Here is a 21,276-nt window from a genome sequence, read left to right as displayed (position 1 = left end):
TAAATACTCTGCCCCCTGTGTCTGTTCTGTACTAGCTGGTCCTCAGTCAGTATTCTGTAAGGAAGATGAACACACAAATAACTAGAAGCACACAATGAGACAAAACATGTACAGCAGTACGTATACAGCAATCAGTACTGACAGTACTGATTCAAGTGTGCACCGCAGCAAATGCCCTGAGATTGAGAACCAGAGAACAGCCAGAAACAGGAGAGCAAGGCCTTCAACCTGACCCAGGAGTCCAGTGTATCATTAAATACTTGATCACACATAAGTAAGTTTTACTGTTATGCCAGCACTTTTGCAGTGAATGTCGAGAAATAGAGGGAGTCTCACTTTTCAGTGAAGTGTCCACACTGCAGAGGTCTTTACATTAACTCATACAGTCAGCTCCTGAGATGAACATTCCCTTATACAAACAAACAACTTGCAGGATAAGTCTGCATTAAGATTCCTGAGGAAAAAAAAGTTACTATATCCTTATATTCTTTTACTTGAGAAAATCCAGTATTATTCCAAATCCTCCAAAATAAATAAAAAAAAAAGAAGTATTTTTATTGGCAAGCTTATTGTTTACTAGTTTGTGTCTTCTAGGTGTTGCTATTTCCTCAATGTTGTAACCCTGCTCCTGTGTTTTCTCACTTGGAGACTTCTCATTCATCCAAAATTTTCATTCATTCAAAAGAAAAATCATTCCTTCTTTTTACAGATGGAAAACGACCACCATAGGAATCTGCTCCAGTTTTATCATCTAAACCTTCTGCCTCCTGTTACTTACATAACTCACAACTAAGAAATGTTGTGAATATTTTAATGATAAATATAATCAGCTTTGGAATAGCACGCTAAAAACCACAGCAATGTACTTCTGGCAGACTTCGTGTATTTTCAGAGTTCTTTCATCATGACCACGAGAAGCACTCTCTATAAGTTAAATTTTTGATACAACTTCAAGATTATCCTATTAGCACATTCATCTTTTTTTTTTTAGATCAGCTTTTCTGAAAGCAATCTTCCTGTTTTGTTTGTTATTAGTAGTAGTATTTGACTCTTTAAGCATTCCCATCTTCCCCCCGCTTTTTTCCTCCTCATTTCAGCTGATTGCTCTGTACCCCCCCAGAATAATCTCATTCATGCTGCTCTGCTGCTAGTCCACTAAATCAATAAGGTCCTTTAGAATTTTCATCTTGGTAGGTTTTTTTTCACCTCCAACAAGGATGTCAGGAATGCTTTTATGCTATCAACTTCATCGTTGGTTTTGCTCCCCTATAGCCAAAACCCCAAAATAAACACAATGCTGTGAGATGAAACAGCACAGCTGAGAATATAAGGATCCCTAATGCAAGACAACATTTTGATTGAGACAGAACAGGCGATGCAAACATCAGGAAATACTCTTCAGTAGTTTTGCCAATGTAGCTCTTTTCTTACAGGTAATAATAATGCAATATTCCATTGATCCAGATCTTCTCTCCATAAACATGGGGTTTTTGTCATGACATGCACAAACTGAGAAATAAGGCTAAATACACAAAACCTAATATTAACAGCGAAGATACCATTCAAACTTTTATCGAAGTTTGTCAGGTTTAACCTTCTGTGTTTAAATATAGCTATTATAAATACCTGCAGTTTCATTCAATCATTTTCTTCCAAAATGACTGTCTTAAGAGACCTAGTGTGGGCAAGTCAGAACAACGGTCTAAAGATAGAGCTGGCACCATGAAAACAGTTTTGAAAAACAGTTAAGTGTGCTTACTTCTGTGTTTGGCTAGGTTCCTCAGCCCTTTTTTTCCTGAATAGTTCACAGTATTATTCCAAACGTTACTAACCAAGCATGACAACAATGTGAGGTTTCCAGCATATCCCTTTCAGACAAAACAAAGCAAGAAGTTAGTTCTACAGGTAACTTTTAATGCAAGTCTTGAAAATTTGAGAAGATTCTGATATCCTTCCCTTCCCAATACATGTGATTGCATTTATTTACATATATTTTTACCTTTTGCTACACTTGTATTAGTTATTGCCAGTTACCCTTTTCATTCTTAAACAATAGCACAGATGGTTTATAGTCACGACATGTCACAATAGCCTCGCTTGCCATTTATGCAAAATTAAAAAAAATTAAGCCTAAATACTTTTTTTTTTTTTTTAGTTTTCTGGCAAGTCAGGATTTTCTCCTCATTTATTAATAGTTGTGCCTGGCAAAACACACCAAAGGTGCCAATACTCATGACTAATCTAGATGAAGGTCAAGTTAGCTGACAGGAGAGAATTTTCTTCAGTTCTTCATTCAGCTCTTACTCATCCCAGGTATCTCCATATTTATTTACTTTAACTACAGAAAAGAAGAAAAAGTAGTTACATATGACTTAATTTAACTGCAAAAGTTTCTCTTATACAGTGCCGAAAAGTATGATGAAATGCATTAACATTTAAAGTGGTGAGTGGGGAAGAGTGTCAGTCACAGAACAACAGACATCTAATTAAAGCTACTTTTGAATAAACGGGGAGAAGAGTTTGTTAATCACTATTCTTTAATGAATTAATATTCAGTCAAGAGGCCTATTGTGCTAATTCCTGCTCTACAAAATCTGTAATTACTTTGAAACAAATGTAACGTGGATGAAACAAAGACAATTGGAGGAAACAGGCAAGGAATGTTATGATAAATAATGTGGCTACATAATCTAGTTACGTGCACAATTGGATGGATTCAGGATAGTTAAAAAAACATTCAAAGACAAACAAAAATCAGTAATCCCTACTAGGAAACTACTCAGCCATTATTATTTGGCAGCTTCCTTTAGTATACGAGTGAGTCAGAGAGGAAAAAAAAACAGGGTACTGTTCTTAATGGATTTATTCAGAAGTATGTTGTATGTAACTGAGTAATGACCAGAAAGTGAAAAGATGCTCTCTTGAAAGTGAGCTGCAAAGTAGTCTGTAACTGACTGCAATCACTGACAGGGTAAAGGATGGATCTATGCAACCCAGTAGAATGCTGACACTAGTCAGGCTTCCCTTTATAAATCTACTTGCAGGTAATTACTAAGCCCACTGTTTATTAATACCTATCTGCAGTACAGCCAGTGGAATAAAGCAGAATGTATAGTCCTTGTTTCAGTGAGATGTCAGCAAACAGCATAATGCACTGACAAATCTCTCTTAAGCTGACTGATACTGCAGTGAGGCACGATGAGAAGCTCTCTCAGACTACAATTTGATTTCCATCTGTATTAACCATGGCAGCTGAGTAGGCTGCGCTCATTCCCTGGAAAAGGGTCCAGTCCAGATCACTATGCAGATGCACATATTTGTACAGCTACAACAAACGGAGAAGGCACCAGCAGATGGAAGTTAGGGGCTGCTTAAAACTGGTTTAAACATGGTTTGTTTTCCCTTATGTCCTTGAACAGAGGGCAGAAACCACTGTCTCCTAAGTGCTAGTCTGGTTCCTACGACATAGAGATAAGAGGATGAACAAATGGGTAATGACTCAGGACGTATGAATATGCATACAACAAGTAACATGTCCAGTGCGACACAGGAAGCTAAATCAGATCTTAGCCCACAACATCAGTAGAATCCCTGAACTGTAGATTTAAATGTAATTCCACTTGTAAAACATTTCTGAACTTTTGTATTCCCTCCTTACTCTTTTCCGTAAAAATACAGAGAGATACTCTTAAAAGTTTATTTATATATCTCATGCACTGAGACTAGAACTACACTGAGCGAAGCTGGAGTATAACCATCAAATGGAACACAGAAATGTAACAGACAGAATGCAGTATTTGATCAACATCTTACAGAGGTCTTTCATAGACCTCAAGTAACTAAAAATAAAATAATGAATGCATATTCTCATTTCACAGCCACAAGATTTGCCATGGAATATGGCAAGGTTTGCGGAACGCTGCTTAAGATTTCTGTGTATGGTTTTCAAGTGACATGTCTAGGCTTTCTATTTGTGGAGAAATATCTTGAAAAATAAATGCTGTGTAAATCAATGAAGTGTCAGCTGATGGAATTTAGAAGCAATCTGAAACCACAGCTTCAGCAGTTTTTTAATGTCTCATTTGGCATAGTCACATAATAAGAGAAAAAGGCTTTCATCCTTGAAATAACAGATTTAAATCATTACCCAATAATTGTTTATAATTTTTATTTCAAGACCATGTAGATCTGTCCAAAGACAGATGATCTGGAGAAAGTAATTCACAAGCATGAAATAGACCAACACTCTTAAGCATCACTGTTCCAAAGCTTACTATTACTGCTTCAGAACTTTTTGCATTAATATACTTTTCTATACTTATTACCACCTGTTATGCCTGATAGGAGACGTTAGCTATTCCTACAAATCTTTTTGCAACGTGATTGACAAGACTGGACACTGCATACAAACCCAAATGATTCAAGCTGACTAGTCCAGCAGTGTATTAAGCAGTAAAACATTCCTCTTGCTAACATCATTTTCACAGATGTCACACTAAAAAAAGTTCTAGAGCGAGCAATTATGAATTGCTTCTGTATCTCCTTTTCAAAAAATTGAGTAAAAAAGTTCACTGAATGGCATCTTATTTTTCAGGACATTGCATTCTTATTTTGCTGTGTAAAGTTTTGGTTTTCACTGTGAAAACAAATCTCAATATTGCTGCCAAATACTGTTTCCTTCCTTTGAGTTTTAATGTAGAAAATGAACCTCTACAAACAATGCCTCTATAGAAATCCTCTAATTCCACATGAAACAATTCATAAATACCCCCCTTCAAAACCATCAACCATGTGCTCTATTTTGAGAGAACAATGCTATCTAAAACATACACCCCCTTCCATAGCTAAAACTCTTCAGTATAGCTCTGAGGTCAGAGAATTCTTTGTTGAAAGAGGTTGCTCGATATATTCAATAAAGCAAAAGTTATGAGATTTTCAGTCTGGCACCAAGCAATATGGCTGGAGAAAAGGAATTATAATTTGCTATTAGAAGTTCAATATTTCTGAAAAAAGAGTTAATTTGAAATATGAAACTAAAGACCACATCACATATGCGATACCTGCAGATACTGTAAAAATAAATTGCTTAAAGGATAAGCAGAATTAAGCCATTTTTAACATTATTGCCAATACTTGAATTTACTACGTATTTCTGTAAATCAGTACATTACCTTCCTTAACTGTTTTTTCCTGTGCAAACTTGCTTGGAGTTTCTGCCTTTGGTGGTAGCATTACATCATATGTCTCTCTGTGTTTATTCCTTAACTCCTCATATGTGATGCCTTTTTTTTTATGATTTTCTTCTGGAATTGGAGCAGGATCTGAGAACAAAACAAACACCAAAATACTAGAAATGGCATCACACCCCAAAACTTGGCTACAACCTATTCTAGAATGTCAGTTAATTACAGCTCAATCCCAAATTAAAAGGAGCATGACAGCTGCAATGCTAAATGCAACTGAGAATGTATGTGGTCTTTAATTAATCCATTCCTTTTATCCTTTTCATTTTGTCAAACCACTTTGGAAGATTGGCAGTTAACTCCTTTTCTTCATTTTACCCCGTGGAAATCTGAACAACCATGTGTTGTTGATGGATAAAATAGTTCTGGTCACTATATGTAAAATATATGATAATCATACATTTCATGTATTTATGATTTCTGAAGAGAAATCTAAGTGAAGCTCAAGGATTTGCATTCAGGCTTTAAATCACGCTTTCAAAGAATTAGGACTACATCCATCATATGCACCTGATAAACTTTGTATACTTTTATGCACATTTATAATGCAGAATCTTCGTTCTATAATTAAGGTTCTACGAACTATTGATATTTGTGATAAAGTGTAATTACAATTTCCTTGACACATTAACATCTGATACTTTTACGTAACTAAAACAGAGTTGCATGAAAGGGCTTTTTTGTGAAATAAAATCTTTTCCATAAAGGAGTTAAAAAATCCAAATTAATTCCAAGTACAAAACTCTGCATTTGACAGTAACTTCCTCCTTTGTGTACCAGAGAGACCTGAATTCAGAATTGTGTGTTTCCCTTGCAATAGCTGAGGACAGAGTTCAAACTGGAAGGAGGGGAACAGCTGCATGGAACAGTACTTGAAAGCCATTTTAGCTCTCTGTAAGAAAATCAGCTGTTGCCAGACACAACACAGTATGCATTCAGTTGTCAGAAGATTTAAATGTTTGTCACATTGTAAAAACCAGTTTAATGTCACTGAATTATAGTGGCATACAGCTACTGCACCAACGGTGGTGAAAATGAAACAACCTCAGAAAGGCTAGCAGACAAACGGTAGAGACTATGGCTTATTTAGTGCAGTGAAAGGATGGCATATTCACCTTAACAAAAAAAAGAACTTCAAGTCAGGCTGAGTTTTTTGCAGGTTTAGTTTCACAACAGATTAAACCTTTTAAGTTAATTTAAGATCTTTACTTGCAATTAGAGCTACAAAACATGAAAAACCCCTGAGTTTAGTTTACAGTTAGAATACAAAATAATACATGTATTTACCTTCTGTGTAAAAACAACTCTGGGAACTTCAAGCTGTTTCATTCAAAACCACTATATTGTACCATGTATGTTTGCATGGGATGAAAACACATAGTTTAGTAAGAGAAGTATCTAAAAGAAAGGCAAGAGTCATTGTACTACAAACTGCTAAATATTAAGACAAAACACACCTTGAACAGTGTAATCAGTAATTCCTGTAGGTGAAGATTCATTCAGGGAAGCACTGAATGGAACAGGATCATAACTTGAGAGGGCTCTATCTGTTGAACTATAATCATCTGAATAGCTAGAAGAAACTGGGAATCCAGCTCTTGGAGAAGATTCAGTAAATGACTGAGAAGGCATGTCTGAAAATTCAGATTTCCGACTGGAACGGCTGGAAAATAATACAATTAAATACAGAAATACTAAAGTTAAAAATGGAGCTATGAGAGTAACAGTATATGCAGTTCAAGAAAATATTCTTATTTTAAATGGCTCAGTTTCCACATGAATTATCGTCTTAAAAGAAAAGTTTGGGGGGTTTTGTTTTCTTTTTCCTTTACATTGCAAAGATCTATATAGTCCTTTCCCCAACACCCTTCCTTTCCTCACAGAAACTTAGCTCATACCTGAAAATCTCCAGAACAGAAAACAAGAGAGACAAAGTATTTTGCACTTTATAAGACGAAAATGACAATCCCTTCCCCCAGGGAGTCTTCAGACAAAAAAACACACCAGACACAAATAGGTGTGCTCTATGTAACTAGTGGTAGCATGAACTATAGTTATTTTTAAAGGCCTTTTAAGAAGAATTTGCAATTTAAAACCCTTCATCATTAGAAGCTGCTGTAATTGATTAGTACTGAACAGCAGAAGAAAGGGAGAATGAAGAGCTATCTTGGGGAAATTGAATTATGAAGGTTTATTGAGTTGCTGAATTCAGCAGAAACATTAATGAATTTTCTATAAAGAAAGAAAGGTAAGATCATATAAAGAATATTCTGGAAACTGATGCCTGATACTCTAAAGCATTCGCAACGTACTCAGAATGACCCTGCAAACCACTACACAACGTGTCTCCTCATCAAGAATGCCACCACTTGGTGCCACTAGAACGTCTCTAGAGTATTTATTCATTTTTTACTTTAAATTTCTGTTTAGCTGTACTTTGAGTTTCATATGGAAAAACATTTGCAACTAGTCTTCAGTTTATTCTCACAATAAATGTACAGAGCTAAGCCATTTTATTGCCTTAATTATATTTTTCAAGTATATGCAAACACAGCTTTAAAGAACTATCTAATCTTTTAGCTCCCTACCTATTTTTAACTGCGAATCAGAATTACCAAAATACATTGATTAGCAGATGTATAATGACCATGGAAGTGTAATGATTTCTGCTGGCTTAAAAGAGTAGCACGTATGGACAATAATGCGATTTGAATGAATTTAAATTAATCATTCAATCAAGAAAATAAAACTGGAATTTATCACTCAGGAAATAAAATTTTACAGACACAAAAGAGTGGGTCATTAAAGGCTGAAGGGACTTACTGGTGCACCAGATGATGGCATTTAAACAGGTTCTCACCCAGAGTAAACACAGTTAACAATCACGACAATTTCTTGCTAGAAACTGGAGGGGAGTGAAGGTAAAAGTCCAGCTCCGATTCAGCTGAGTTTATACAGTAAATGTGTAAAGTGGTAATTCCTAAAATTATGTTTGATGTCATAAAAACATAAACATTTCAGAATAAAGGTAGATCTTGCAGACAAAACTCTCATAAATCTGAATTTATAAAGTAATTAAGAATTTAATCAAGCCCTTTATAAGCATTTAACAAATCTTAGCACATACATAGCAGGACTACTAGGCACTGTACAAACACTACTCTCCCAGTTTTGAATCAAGGGTTTAAGTGAGATATTCCAAAAGTCATTTGCAATTAAAAACCACATGAGGTAGAAAACATTTGGGAACAAAACAGGAAATAGTTTTAAGAACCTGATGAGTTTCTCATATGTACAGCATAATGCTGTTACAGATGTAAAGGATTTAAACAAACAGCAGTAAGTTTGACCACCATGCTTCTTCCTGCACTGATATTGTTTACTGAGCTCTTTCCTTTGATAAACACTGAAATCATTTCCACCCTCTTCCTACTTCAATCAAACTAAACTATGGGAAAACTTCCAGAATGTAACACTATTTTACTTCAGTCAACTTAGTTTACTTCTAAACTAAGGAGGCAACTTCTGCTGTCACACTACTCTAAGTAAATTCCATAGGAAAACATCTTAATTTACAAGGAATACATTTTGCTAAGTAAAATGTTTCTTTTTCTGCTCCTCAAAGTGATCAGTTGTATGTAAAGAGCTCAAAATGTGTGTTTTGTAGCTGGCCAACTGATACAGACACAGCTTCCTGAAAGTGGCAAATTTGCGGTAATAGAGGACAGAGGGAAGGTGCACCTCTGAAGGTCTTTGAAAGCTGCAAATGTAGCCTTGTTAGTATTAAAACTGGAGCCTAGTTAGTGTTTAAAATGTCCTATTCAAGAATAAGTTTTAAATTTAAAAGAGAATTAAATTCTTACTTATGTGAACTATGTCTCTGAGCTTGTCGTAGAACATCTCCTATTGGGGAATCCTTCAGTTTCTTAAATTTCTCGCTACAGATTGGCAAGTAGGATATCTTTCCAGCCAGGTATCCACACATTCCAGCAACTTTTTTAAAAGGAAAAAAGATGGTTTTATATGCTGTATCATAACATTCAACATAGTTTTAAAATAATAATTTCAAATAAATTATACAGTATCTTGAATAAAAGAAAAAAAACAGTTCAGATCTAAAACAAAACCATGCAGTAATCATCTCTCTGCTTCTTTTGCAGACAAAGGGTGCTAAAACCAAATGTAACAGCTGAAAAAAGACATAGAGCAATGATTTAGACATGGCATGAGCATCAGATGATTTCAGCTAGTACTTGATGAATGAAAGGTGACAAAAAAAGGAAAATACTTGCAATCAGTTCCAGATGAAGATCCAGAAATAACAATTAACTATCAAAGATGATGAAACAGTTAGGAATAAACAAAGGTAGTAAATTCTGCTAATTTAATCCATCAGAACAGTCAGATTTTGAAAAGGCTTTCACTGGTATGAGAAAAAGTCTAAATTAACTTAGGATTAGGCTCAGTATCTTCTGAAGAGGAGGATTCTATGATACGGTTGCTGGAGGGCAAACAACTGAATTAGCTGAACCCTTGCAATCTCTACACAAATGCTTTCAATTTAGTGCATGAGATATTTTCACCTGCTAGACAGGACATAAGAATAAACGATCATGATAGTACTTTCCGAGCTTAAAACTGAAATTTCCATCAACTGGCTCCTTCAAGTTTTATGAGTGGGTCAGAGCATGAAGGATTCAATGGCAATTAATAGAAGTTTTGTTGTTGACTTTGTAGGAGAAAAGGACTAGATCCTTCTTTCATACGCAACAATCATCTCAATCATTTTTAAGTCAGGAAAGAGTTAATTACCAGTAACATTAATCCTCTGAGGTCCTTGCACTGTAGATTACATTGCCTGGGAATCAATATTAAAAGGGGATTTTATCCTACACTGCTGTACTGGTACTGAAATCGTGATTCCTGTTCTAATGTCTGTATTTTCAAAAGGAGGTTAAAAATCCTTCTCCAAGGGAAAAGACAAGAACAGCCACAATTATGACTGAAGTTTACAAATGGGAAATGTAAGGGTTTAGCTGTTTAGCAGGTCAAAAAAATCGGAAGACATCTCAAACACTATAAATACACGCAAAGGGAAAAATTACAAGTCCCTAAAAGGAAAAATGGCCCAAAAAGAATTCAAACTAAATATTTAGCCAAGTAAAGCTAAGCAGCAAAGGTGATTAATCTTTGGCATAAATTACAATGAGAAAGTCTCCTTTTCTTGAGGCCCTGCAGTCAAGAAAAGTGGAAGCATCTCTCTGGAAGATGTTTCACCCAAAGTAATTACTGTCTAAAATATTTGGTTTCTCTTATTACAGGACTAACAGCCAGATGATCCACATTTTCGAAGTTAGCACAGTAAATTAGATATTATTGCTCTCTGCTTCTTCTGTATTCACTGTGACAAGACCTTAGAGAAGCTGATCAGAGATGGATAAAAGAGGCCAGGTCCCACTGCAGGCTAACATGAAATAGGCCATATGGATCTTACCCTTCTTTGCCAAAGAGCGATAGAAGACCAATAGCTCTATACTGTGTTGAAGGGGATGCTGTCAATGTTGTGTATCAGTCACAACTAACTAGAAGTTCCATTAAATTGTCAGAGTGCCTAGAAGACTACTGAGAAAAGTTATGAGTAATTCCTATAAGCAGAAGAACATCCTGGAATCTGAAAAATCCCATCTAGACAATGAAACACCTCTCAACTTCCAGATAAAACCAAGAGGGGCAAAGCAGGGCAAGATGCAACACAGAGACTAAAAAAAACCTGACTCAACTATGTTAGTTATATATAAAAGACCAATTACTGTAAGCAGGCATAGATACTCTTCAGAAAAAGAATCTAACAACCACAAGTGACACACACCATTACCAAAGACAGACTATTGTAATCAATAGATACAGAAAAGTATGCTCACATCAGTGACACCAGAAAAGCAAGAACTGTCTTACTGTGGTTTAACATCAATTAGCTATGAACTAGCAGCAGTGCCTGGAATTGCACATGCTCTTCTTTCAGAACTCATGGAGGAAAAAAAAACCAAACCAAAACCACAACTGCACTGCTTCCTTTAATCAGATTTCACTGCAGGAGGAACGTGCAGTCAAATTACGAGACATAATTTGGACCTGTAAACTACCTCCCTTGCAGTAGTTTTCAGGAAGATCCTGTAGACAGTAGGGACATCTGACCTAAACAATATGAGGATGAAATGAGAACTCCTTAAGTCAGGCCTTTTACACTCCAAATATGTCCCAGAAAAATCCCCCTAATTAAAATGCACATAAATCACAAAAAGTTACCTATTGAAAAACAACCAAAACACACACTTTATGGAAAATTATTTTAGTATAAAATGAAAGTCCATATGCCTACCAGTGTATACTGAAAAGGAGAAGCCAGATGTATTTTGGCTTATAACCTTAACATCAAGAACAGTTGGTCATGTCCAGCTGCTCCTTATTTTCTCCCTTGATTTCAAAACTTAGTTCTGTTAAATACGAAGAATGTAGTCCTTAACTAGAAATGTGTAGGAAATATTAGGGAAATAGTAATTCTATTATTTATTAGAACCGTTTGTGTTATAACATTGCTTGGCGTGCAAAGAAAGCAAGTAGAATTTAGCATAAACAAATGGCAGCCCTAGTCTCTCACATTCATTTATCTGCTTAAACAACACTTCCTTCACCACAAATCATGGGTTTTACCTTCTTCCCACCAAAGTAAACTGTAAGAGTAGCTGGCTCTATCTGGGCAGATTGGCAAGATGGCAACTTCCTCTTTTACTGTCATGTATTACACTGAAAAGGTTAATTTATTAATTTTTTTTTTTGATTATACTTAATCCAAAATCATTCACATGAAATCGCTGTTTTCCTACAATTGTACATACATAATGTCCAGGAAAAAAAGGCACTAAAATAGCCTGAATGGGACAAGTGAGACGCATGAATAAAGACCTTCAAATTAGGAAGGGAGGGGTGGGCGTACTCTGGCAAAGTAATTTAAAGTAAGCATGTACCTTATCTATTTACAATGTTTTTATCTTGAATTCTTATGTTACACTTGTCAAGCATATTTCAAATCTTACAATTTTATGGAAAGCCTATAGGCAAAACTTGTCTAAAACATGCTGCACAAATTCAAAGATGGTGAATAAACAAAATGCTCTACCTCTTGACACTGAATAGGTTCTTGCAGTATGAGATGTTGCAGTTAAGAAACATATCTAAAAAGTTGCTGACTGATAGAATTAACTGCAGCAAGGTGAAACTTATTCATCGGCTATATCAGATCATTTACTCCTATCTTCAGGCACAATTGTACCAATGTAAGCATTGATTCTATGATTCTATAAAGTACTGGATTCTCCACCTGGGACAGGGTAATCCTGGTTAGACATACAAATTGGAGGACAAGAGGCTGGAGAGCAGCCCCGCAGAAAGAGATCTGGGGGTTTGGGTTGATGGCAAGTTGAATATGAGTCAACAGTGTGCCCTGGAGGCCAAAATGGCCAACCATGTCCTCGGGGGCATCAAGCACAGCACAGCTAGCTTGTCGGGGGAGGTGATTGTCCCACTCTACACTGCACTGGCATGGCCCCACCTCGCGCACTGTGTTCTGTTTTGGGCGCCTCAATATAAGGACATCAAACTACTAGAGTGTGTCCAGAGGAGGGCGACCAAGGTGGTGAAAGGTCTCCAGGGCAAGAGGAGCAGCTGAGGTCCCTTGGTTTGTTCAGCTTGGAGAAGAGAAGGCTGAAGGGTGACCTCATCACAGTCTGCAACCTCCTCAAGGTGGGCAGCAGAGGGGGAGTTGCTGATCTCCTCTCTCTGGTGACCAGCAATAGGACACGAGGAAATGGAATTAAGCTGCATCAGAGGAAGCTCAGATTGGACATTAGGAAAAGGTTCTTCACTGAGAGTGTGATCGGTCACTGGAACAGGCTCCCCAGGAAGTGCTCATGGCACCAAGCCTGTCAGAGTTCAAGGAGTGTCTAGACAATGCTCTTAGTCGTATGGACTTGCAGGGAGTTGGACTCAACAATCCTTATGGGTTCCTTCCAACTTGAGATATTCTATGATTCTATAATTCTATAGCGTGGAGTCACAGTGAATCAGCCAGCTAGTCTCATGGGAATTACATCTGCGTAACAGACACCAGAACCTAAGGCATGAATACAAGCTAAATTTATATGTAACTTTTACTTACATGCAACTTTCGTAAAAGAGCCAAATCTTGAGCTATCTCTTAGAACACCTGAAAATGAGGATCAAAGTAATTAGTAAGAAGTTATTAACAATTAAGCTGGAAAACATCAACTGTAGTTATGTTTGTCGGTAGCAGGTTACTCTTTTACACTTAACGTTGAAGAAAATTCAAGAAAACATAACATCTGAATTCCCCATAAAATTATAAAAATCTAAGAATTACCTCTTTAATCATATCACACACAGTATTACTACACACTATAGAATATATTGTTTCATAATCACTGAGATATTGCATTTGTCAAACAACATAAAATGAACATGAGTTTGATTTTAATTTAAAGTTTTCTTTCTTCTTTAGTTTTAGGAACTGCAAGTCACGCAGCTGAAGAGTTTGAACTTCTTTGAATTATAGGTAGATTAGTCATTGTATTAGTATAGTAACTTTATTAACAGCAGAAATATATTTAATCTGAGCAAATCCAAATTAACCCAAAGTACGTTTATACTTTACCTTTCTTAATTAAGAAACTAGTAGCAAGCATGCTCACTGCAGCCAAAGGAAAAGCTGTGAAGAAGAAGAGAAGTTGCTTAAAATATGATTTTTAATATTTTCAACCATATTTAACAAAATATGCAATACAATGAGTTGCTAGGCCTTACTAAGCTCATTTGTATAAGAATGCAAGTATATATATGTATTTAACAAATTGTATATAAATTATGAAACATTCTCAATTCCAGTTTTTAAGACCTACTACAAATTATGCAGTACTGGTTAATGAGTCATCCTGTGTTCATTAGACTTCATGCTTCCTACAATACAAAAGCCAATGCCAGATGGGATAAAGCTCTACGGACTAGATGCCAGGTCTAGCTACAACTGCTAAAGCATCAGGATGCAGAACTTTAAACCAGAGAAGCATACACAATTCTTCAGGATGGAAGGCAAGTTACATAGAGGCCAGTGCCTCTAAAAATTTTTGATAACCACAAGTCTTGACTTTGTTTTAATGTAAGAACTTTGGAAAAAGTCTTAACTCTTAGAGATATAAACTACATTGATAAAAATTAGGTAACCTGTTTTATTCACCAGCAAATTAAAGAACAGGGCAGCTTTTTCTGTAGCTTATGGATCAAACTATACAACTCAGGGGTAGGGTGAGGAATGCAGAGAAGACGACAAACATGGAACAGCATTACTGCCTATTGCAATCAGCTTAACAGTTCATGTTGAGTTTTATCATATTGAAAGAGTTCAGGTGGCAGGAAGCATTTGAAGATTGCAAGAAACAAAAGGAATGCTTATTTCAAGCAATGATAATTACGATATTGGGAATATTAACTTTTAACCTATTTGTAAAGACCACCATGCCTACACAAGATACAGTGACACTGAAATAACAAACATGACAGACTAAAGTTGATTACATTAAAGATTTAGATGTGTCATAATGAAATTATATTTCAAGCAGGTCTGAAAATGTAGATGTTACAAAAAGGCTCAATAACTTAAACTTTACCTAGGGGAGAAATTTTTGCAACAGCATTAGATGTTTGTAGTGCTTTGATGCACACAATCTGCTAATTAAGTCCATATTTGAAGATAAATGGTATTTTTTAGAATTTGGACAGCACAGTATTACATACTTTGCAAACTAACAGTTTATTCTCATGGGTCTAAACTAGCTTAGGAGCCCAACCAGCATTTTAGGGTAAAAGTGACATCCACTTTTAAGAAAAAGTATTGGCTCCTTGGTTCACAAGCAAGATTAGAGTAACACGTCAAAATAGAGAATAAAATCTTCCAGTCTATTAAAGATTAAAATCCTGATGCTTTTAGAGATTCTAGACCTAGATTTTCCAAATGTTAGAGTTCTAGATTTTCTGAGATATAGAATGGTAGTGCAGATTTGAAGCTAAGTTGTAAGAGGAAAAAGAAACAAGGGTGTTTGAGTGTGTTTTCAAAAAAAAAAAATCCAAAATAACCTATTACAGAGGACTTCAGTCTAACCCTTAGAGGTTTGAAATGATTTATAGGCCCAACACAAATACTCCAGACATCAAAGACAGGTTAAGCACTTTATTTGAAACAGCTGCTAATATGTGAGCATATAAATGACCTAAAATGGTAACTAGAAATTAAAAGAGTAATATATAAATGAAAATTGTGTTCATACATAAAAATTAATATGAATAATTATTCAAGCATAGAAAAAAACAAAAACAGCTCAATAAATCAGAAAATATCAATGTTTTTCACTGCTATGGGCAAAAAGTACTTTTTCCTGCTTCAGAAACAGAATAAATCCTAGGAAAAATGATGGAAGGCTGATATATCAGCAGCAGATAATTAAGGATGGGAATGTAATGTAACCTAGTCAAAATGGTTCTCTAGGGAAAAAAATCATATTGATCTGGTTTGATTTTGTTAGTGAGATTAAAAGGGCGAAGGATAAAGTTGTAGATTGTAATGTAAATTTTTACAGTATTAGAATTTAGATTATATGATAATGTGATTAACAATTAGAAATACCAGTAAAGCATATATTACACTGAATTATGAAATGACTAGCAAGCATTTCTGAAATAGAAGCGGTCAATAGAAACTACTGCAAAACAGAGAGGGTTTGTAAGAACTAGTAAAAATTGGCTACAGCTTGAAATTTGAATAAACAAACTGAAAATACACAGATTTATAGTAGTATCTGTGAATAACAAGAACTGATACAGTAAGAAGTGAGGATATGAGGGCAGTCACACAGGCAGCCCATACCTCTTGCAAAGGGGCATTCAAATAATATGTATTTAATACAGTGAATACAACAATCTACATACACATAAGGCAGAACGATAACACAAAGACAGGAGACCTAGAAAACAGTGACGGGCTTTCGGCTCTCCCAGTGAGATAACTGCACAGTACACAATTCCTGAAAAAAACCTCTCAGTTACTGTTGTGTAGCTCCCTAAAGTGAAGTTACTGAAGAAACTAATTTGGGGCTTCTCAACAATACCTTCGTGTTGTTTCTTCAGTCTCTGTATAAAGATGAACAGGGCAGTAAGTTACATTGCCAATCAAGAACTCACAGCAGAACACCTGAACAAGAACAAACAACTCCCTCCCCTCTTGTCTTCCAGGAGGGATATTAGCAATAATCCATAAAGAATCGTCATCTTACTACTAATGAACCTGACTCTCTTCACTTATAAAAATATAAGGAAAATAGCAAGATTTTAGCAGACAAGCTGAAGGTTTCCAGGTATTTGAATAAAAGTGGAAAAGGAGAATGCAAAGCAATGGAGAAAGATAAAGCAGAACTTTGAATCGTTTATTCAAAATCACAATGCTTAAGAAGTTGCCCCTGAAAGCACTGGCTGCCAGGAGAAATCAGAGCCCCTGTGTGCTAAATTTAGCAAATCAGCTGCTAAATTCTTCATCCATCCTGGTTTCTGCTAAGCCACTTATCAGCATCAGGAGTCATCTACTAGTGTGTGATAAAATAGTGGGTAACAATCACATCAGAAGGCTTGGTCAAGCCTCTTGACCAGGTGTATAAAAACCGGATATGTCTTGAACCTTTGGATTACAGAAACAATGTTAAGAATGAATGCCATCAATTAATGCCATCAAACCCAACATAACTTTGATATTTCAAATAAATTGAGACACAAAATATTCTGTGAAAAAAATGCAAGTTTATTATTCCTGTATACTAGCTGTAGTACAGAAATCATTACTGACTGCAGAATCATGCTTGAGAATCTTAGCTTTTATTTACAGGGAAAAAAGCCCAAATGCCTGGTCATGCACAGACACAGAAATTTTCTCCAAAAATTGAGCTGAGCAACTATTTATACACCATTCTCTTCACAAGTCTCTAGAAAGACAGAAAGCAATGGTTCTAAGCTAAACTATTTTATTCTTCCATTCTAAAAATAACAATAAAAATTGAAAATAAAAATGTAGAAATAACAAAAATAATATTCAGATACATAAAGACTCCATTAATTATATCTAGTCTTTTAACAAGCATATTAATTTAAAATACGAAGGGATCTTGTTATAAAGCATAAACCTTACAAAATATGTTGCACCTTTTACAAAATTCCCGTCCTGCAAACTCATAATAAATGTAAATCCTACGTGGATCAGCATTTACTGGAATGCAATTTTAGACCATGTGAAGCTTGTTAATGAACTGTTGTGATACATTGACCCGGGCCTGCCTTCCTTAATGCCTCAGATAACAAAAACTAAGCATGGAAGAAAAGCAAACCAAGTTTACCAGCAAACTGAACTTACCTCTATACCGGGCACTCTCTTCAGCACATTCCTTGAGGAGTCTTCTTTCCTCCTCTGTCGGCACATAAGGCTTTGGTACTTCCCTCTTTCATTAAGGAAATAAATTAGAAAAGAATGAGGAAAAGAAGTTTGGAGGGGTTTTTCATTTAAAAACTTTGTCTAACTTTCACACCTTGTAATGCCTGTACTTTCAGGCACCTATTCTTAAGGAACTGGCACCTTTTGTCTATGTCACATGAAATATATCATCAAAAAAATCCGATGCTTCTACAGAACACATGAGAGAGCAGAAAATATTTTCTGCATGCTCAAACCCCAACTCAGTCCACTCCTTTTTCCTTCAGAAAAGTCTGCTTTGGTCCTTGCAACCAGTCTTCCACATTAATGAACTCTGACAGCTCACTGAATCCCTTTTTTAAATATTTGTCAGGGTTTCAATTACACAATGCGTGTTGTCCGTTTACATGCACGTATTCAGTGAAAGCTGACCAGCTGGTTTGCCAGCAGGTGAGAAGTTTCTACCAGAGGTAGGTGCGTGACACTCTCCTGTCGTGAAAGGCGTGCGACCAGGCTCCCTGCCAGATGGCCGACCGGGAGAAGGGCAGATGTGAGAAGGCCACCCGGAGCGGGAAGAACACCTCCTGCCAGCCCCCCCCACACACGAAAGGCCACCGGAAAGGCCACAGGGGCACCGTCCCCGCACCTCCGCAGGCCGCCAGGGAACTCACGGCAAGGGCGGGAGAAAGACTGACACAAATCCCCCCTCCCCGGCCGGCGGAGGGTGTGTGCAGGCCCCGAGCCTGCCGCCTACACCCTCAGCAGAAACAACCCCAAGCCCCACACGGGCTCCCACACAGTTCTCGCGGTTTCCCACAGGCAGCACCGCCGAGCGAACGACAGTACCTCGGCCGGGTCGCCGACCTCCCCGCCGCCGGGACCCTGCCCGGCCTCCATGGCGGGGCGGGGAAAGTACTCCGAACGACCGCTGACCCGGAAGTCGACACGACGTTGTTCGCCGCGCTGGCTCCGTGCGCATGCGTGGAGGCGGCGGCGGAGGGGCAGCCGCTGGGGGCGCTCGGCCCTGCCCTGGCGGCACGGGCCGGACGCCCCCGTTGGGTGTCGTTGGGCCCCAGGGCCCCTGCTCGGGGCTTAGCCTGGGCGGCGGACGCTCCTTAAACCCCCAGCCCGCGCTCCGTGGCCTTTCCCTGTGTGGAAACCCAGCGAAGAGGCCCTGCGGGCGGGCGGGCCTCGGGGTAGGCCGTGGGGGCCGCGGTGCTGCCATAAACGCCGTTGCTGGTGAACTCGGTGCTGTGGCCAAGGGTGTGTTTCCTCGCTAGGAAAGTCGAGGGCGGTGGAAGGACCTAGAGTTAACATCTGAGGCTCAGAGCATTCATTTCAATCGCAAATGTTTCCTTCCTGTGCTTTATCTTGTTTCCTGCCTGCTCAAAGAATGCCACCCTCTAATGCATTTGCGAGCAAGGCAGTGCTTCAGAAGTGGTGATTCCCTTTAAAGGTAATCCTTACACGGTTGGTTTTGTTTTGCACAGCGTTAATACCTGTGTTGGTACTTCTTTGCTTTGTAAGTAACTTGCTGTTCTTAATAAAAAGCTTTTATCTGGCCATGCCTAGCCTGAACATTAGGTATGTTGCCAGTGGGTATGTTAACTGGTTGCTAAAGATACATGGCCAGAATTGACTAAAAAGAAAGGATGCCTGTTACCTAAAAAAGAGTTTATTTGAATTAGGACCAAGCAAGGACCTGATGGGCAACTGTCTGAACTTGAAAGTGGTAGAGGTTTAGTGGTTAGGATTGTATTGAAGTGGGAGACAGAAAGAGCCTGTGTGCTTGCCTCTAACTAATGCTGTTGAAATGGCAGCATTAGTGGATGCTTGCAGTTTATCAGAAATCAGGAAAAGCTGAGAAAAAAATAAAAAGATGTTTCTGATAGTGCAGTGTATGCTGTGGTGTTTTCTTGTAAACATTCAGTACTGTGGCTTGAATTCACCATATCCTGATCTGCCTCTACTTGTCTGGAATGCACCACTCCCTTTCAGCCTTTCCTGGAGCAAGCCATTGTGTCTTCACCCTGGAATTCAAATGAAGAGGCTTAAATTACTACTGGCTGATGGCTGTACAAAAAAAGGCCATGCCTGAAGTTAGGAGAGGGAAGGTTTTAGAGATTGAAGGTGTCTGAAATCAGTAGGGAATGTGGATGCGAAATGTTTGAAATTAGTAGAGGACACAACTATAAAATGAACACTGTGAGCATGTGAAGGACCTAGGACAAATGGACTAAGGAGTGTGTAAAGTGATAGGTTTGGCTGCCTGGAGTGGCCAGCTGCACCAAGAAAGCTGTAGAGGACATGGGTTTCTGAGTATTGGATTCTTGAAATAAGCTGGGAGAATAGAACCAGAAACTATGTATTGTGGGGTTCTTAATTCATAGCTTTCATCATAGAATAAAGAAATTCCTAATTTCCATGAGATAGGTCTGTCTGATAACATAGATTACTTCCAACTTTCATCTCTGCCAATCATCTGGGCCTGCCCTAATGAAGCACTCTCCAATACACGGACATCAATTATGCACATTATGCACATTATCAACTGGAAAGCAAAAGATTTTGGCCTCATCAGCTCACAATAGTTTTATTTATGGGACTGTAGCACACTTTTTAAGGCAATTTATTTCATGCTTCTTCCCACTTGTCTTTCAGCATATTCTAGGCAAAGAGTACGATGGTTTGTTAAAGCGTGTGTTTTTGTAGGGTAGGACATGTTTATGGACTGCACCTTCACTATACATGGAGCTTCAGTGGGGAGGAAATGGTATCAGTCTCCTTCACTGAAGAAAACAATGACTCTGAGCTGTTGTTTTGCCTCTCTATTGTAAAATTAATAGTTATCCATTCAGTTGCCTCACTTTGTCATCCCCAGGTCTCTTAGACTTCCAACGGGGGAAAAAAAAAGTAAAATCATGTAGCAAAGCGGTGAGTTTACCATCCTGTCAAAAGTCTTACCTAATACAGTCTGCTTGTGAGATACTTAAAGGTAGTTAAAGTTTCACCTGGTTACATACATCCATTTTTTGGCTTAGAACTGCAGTTGTAGGGCCATATTCAGCATAGATGGTAGAGCATATCCACATCCATTGCACTTCGTTCTCTATCCTCAAGCCTTCTTTTTTTTAAGTTCACCCATGTAAAGATATCTTAACAAGGACACCCTTTTTGACATCTGGTCTACTTCTACCATTTCTTTTATACTCATGCCATCTTTCTTGCAACTACTGAGAACTCGAGTTTAAAATCAGTGATGGTATGTTCAAGTCCTTCTGATGCATTACATAAAACCTTATCCTCGGCAAGGCTTAAGGCTAGCTTTTTAACCCCTTTCTGTAAATCTAATCTCTTGAATACTATTTTCCCTACCTTCTTCTTTGATAGGTGCCATTATCCAATATGGTATTTTTGTTTAAAAATCTATACACTAGAGTAGTCCTTTAGAGATGA

At 37.6% G+C, this 21,276-nt stretch overlaps 1 protein-coding gene across 1 annotated transcript; it reads right to left on the bottom strand.

Annotated features, from left to right (window-relative positions):
- Nucleotides 1–1,402: 1,402 nt before the first annotated feature.
- On the bottom strand, nucleotides 1,403–18,731 carry OCIAD1 (OCIA domain containing 1). Its single transcript, XM_059817696.1, has 8 exons — nucleotides 18,667–18,731; nucleotides 17,764–17,848; nucleotides 13,972–14,025; nucleotides 13,459–13,506; nucleotides 9,107–9,236; nucleotides 6,701–6,906; nucleotides 5,172–5,321; nucleotides 1,403–2,338 (listed from the first exon to the last, which is right to left on the bottom strand). Exons 1-8 carry the CDS (start codon nucleotides 18,715–18,717, stop codon nucleotides 2,301–2,303), a joined length of 762 nt encoding a protein of 253 aa, XP_059673679.1. The 5' UTR covers nucleotides 18,718–18,731; the 3' UTR covers nucleotides 1,403–2,300.
- Nucleotides 18,732–21,276: the final 2,545 nt, after the last annotated feature.

Source organism: Gavia stellata, chromosome 5 (assembly GCF_030936135.1).
Source record: "Gavia stellata isolate bGavSte3 chromosome 5, bGavSte3.hap2, whole genome shotgun sequence".
In the NCBI taxonomy this organism is placed as follows: domain Eukaryota; kingdom Metazoa; phylum Chordata; class Aves; order Gaviiformes; family Gaviidae; genus Gavia; species Gavia stellata.
Note: the sequence above shows the minus strand (reverse complement) of the source record. Positions and strands in the feature narration are given on the sequence as shown.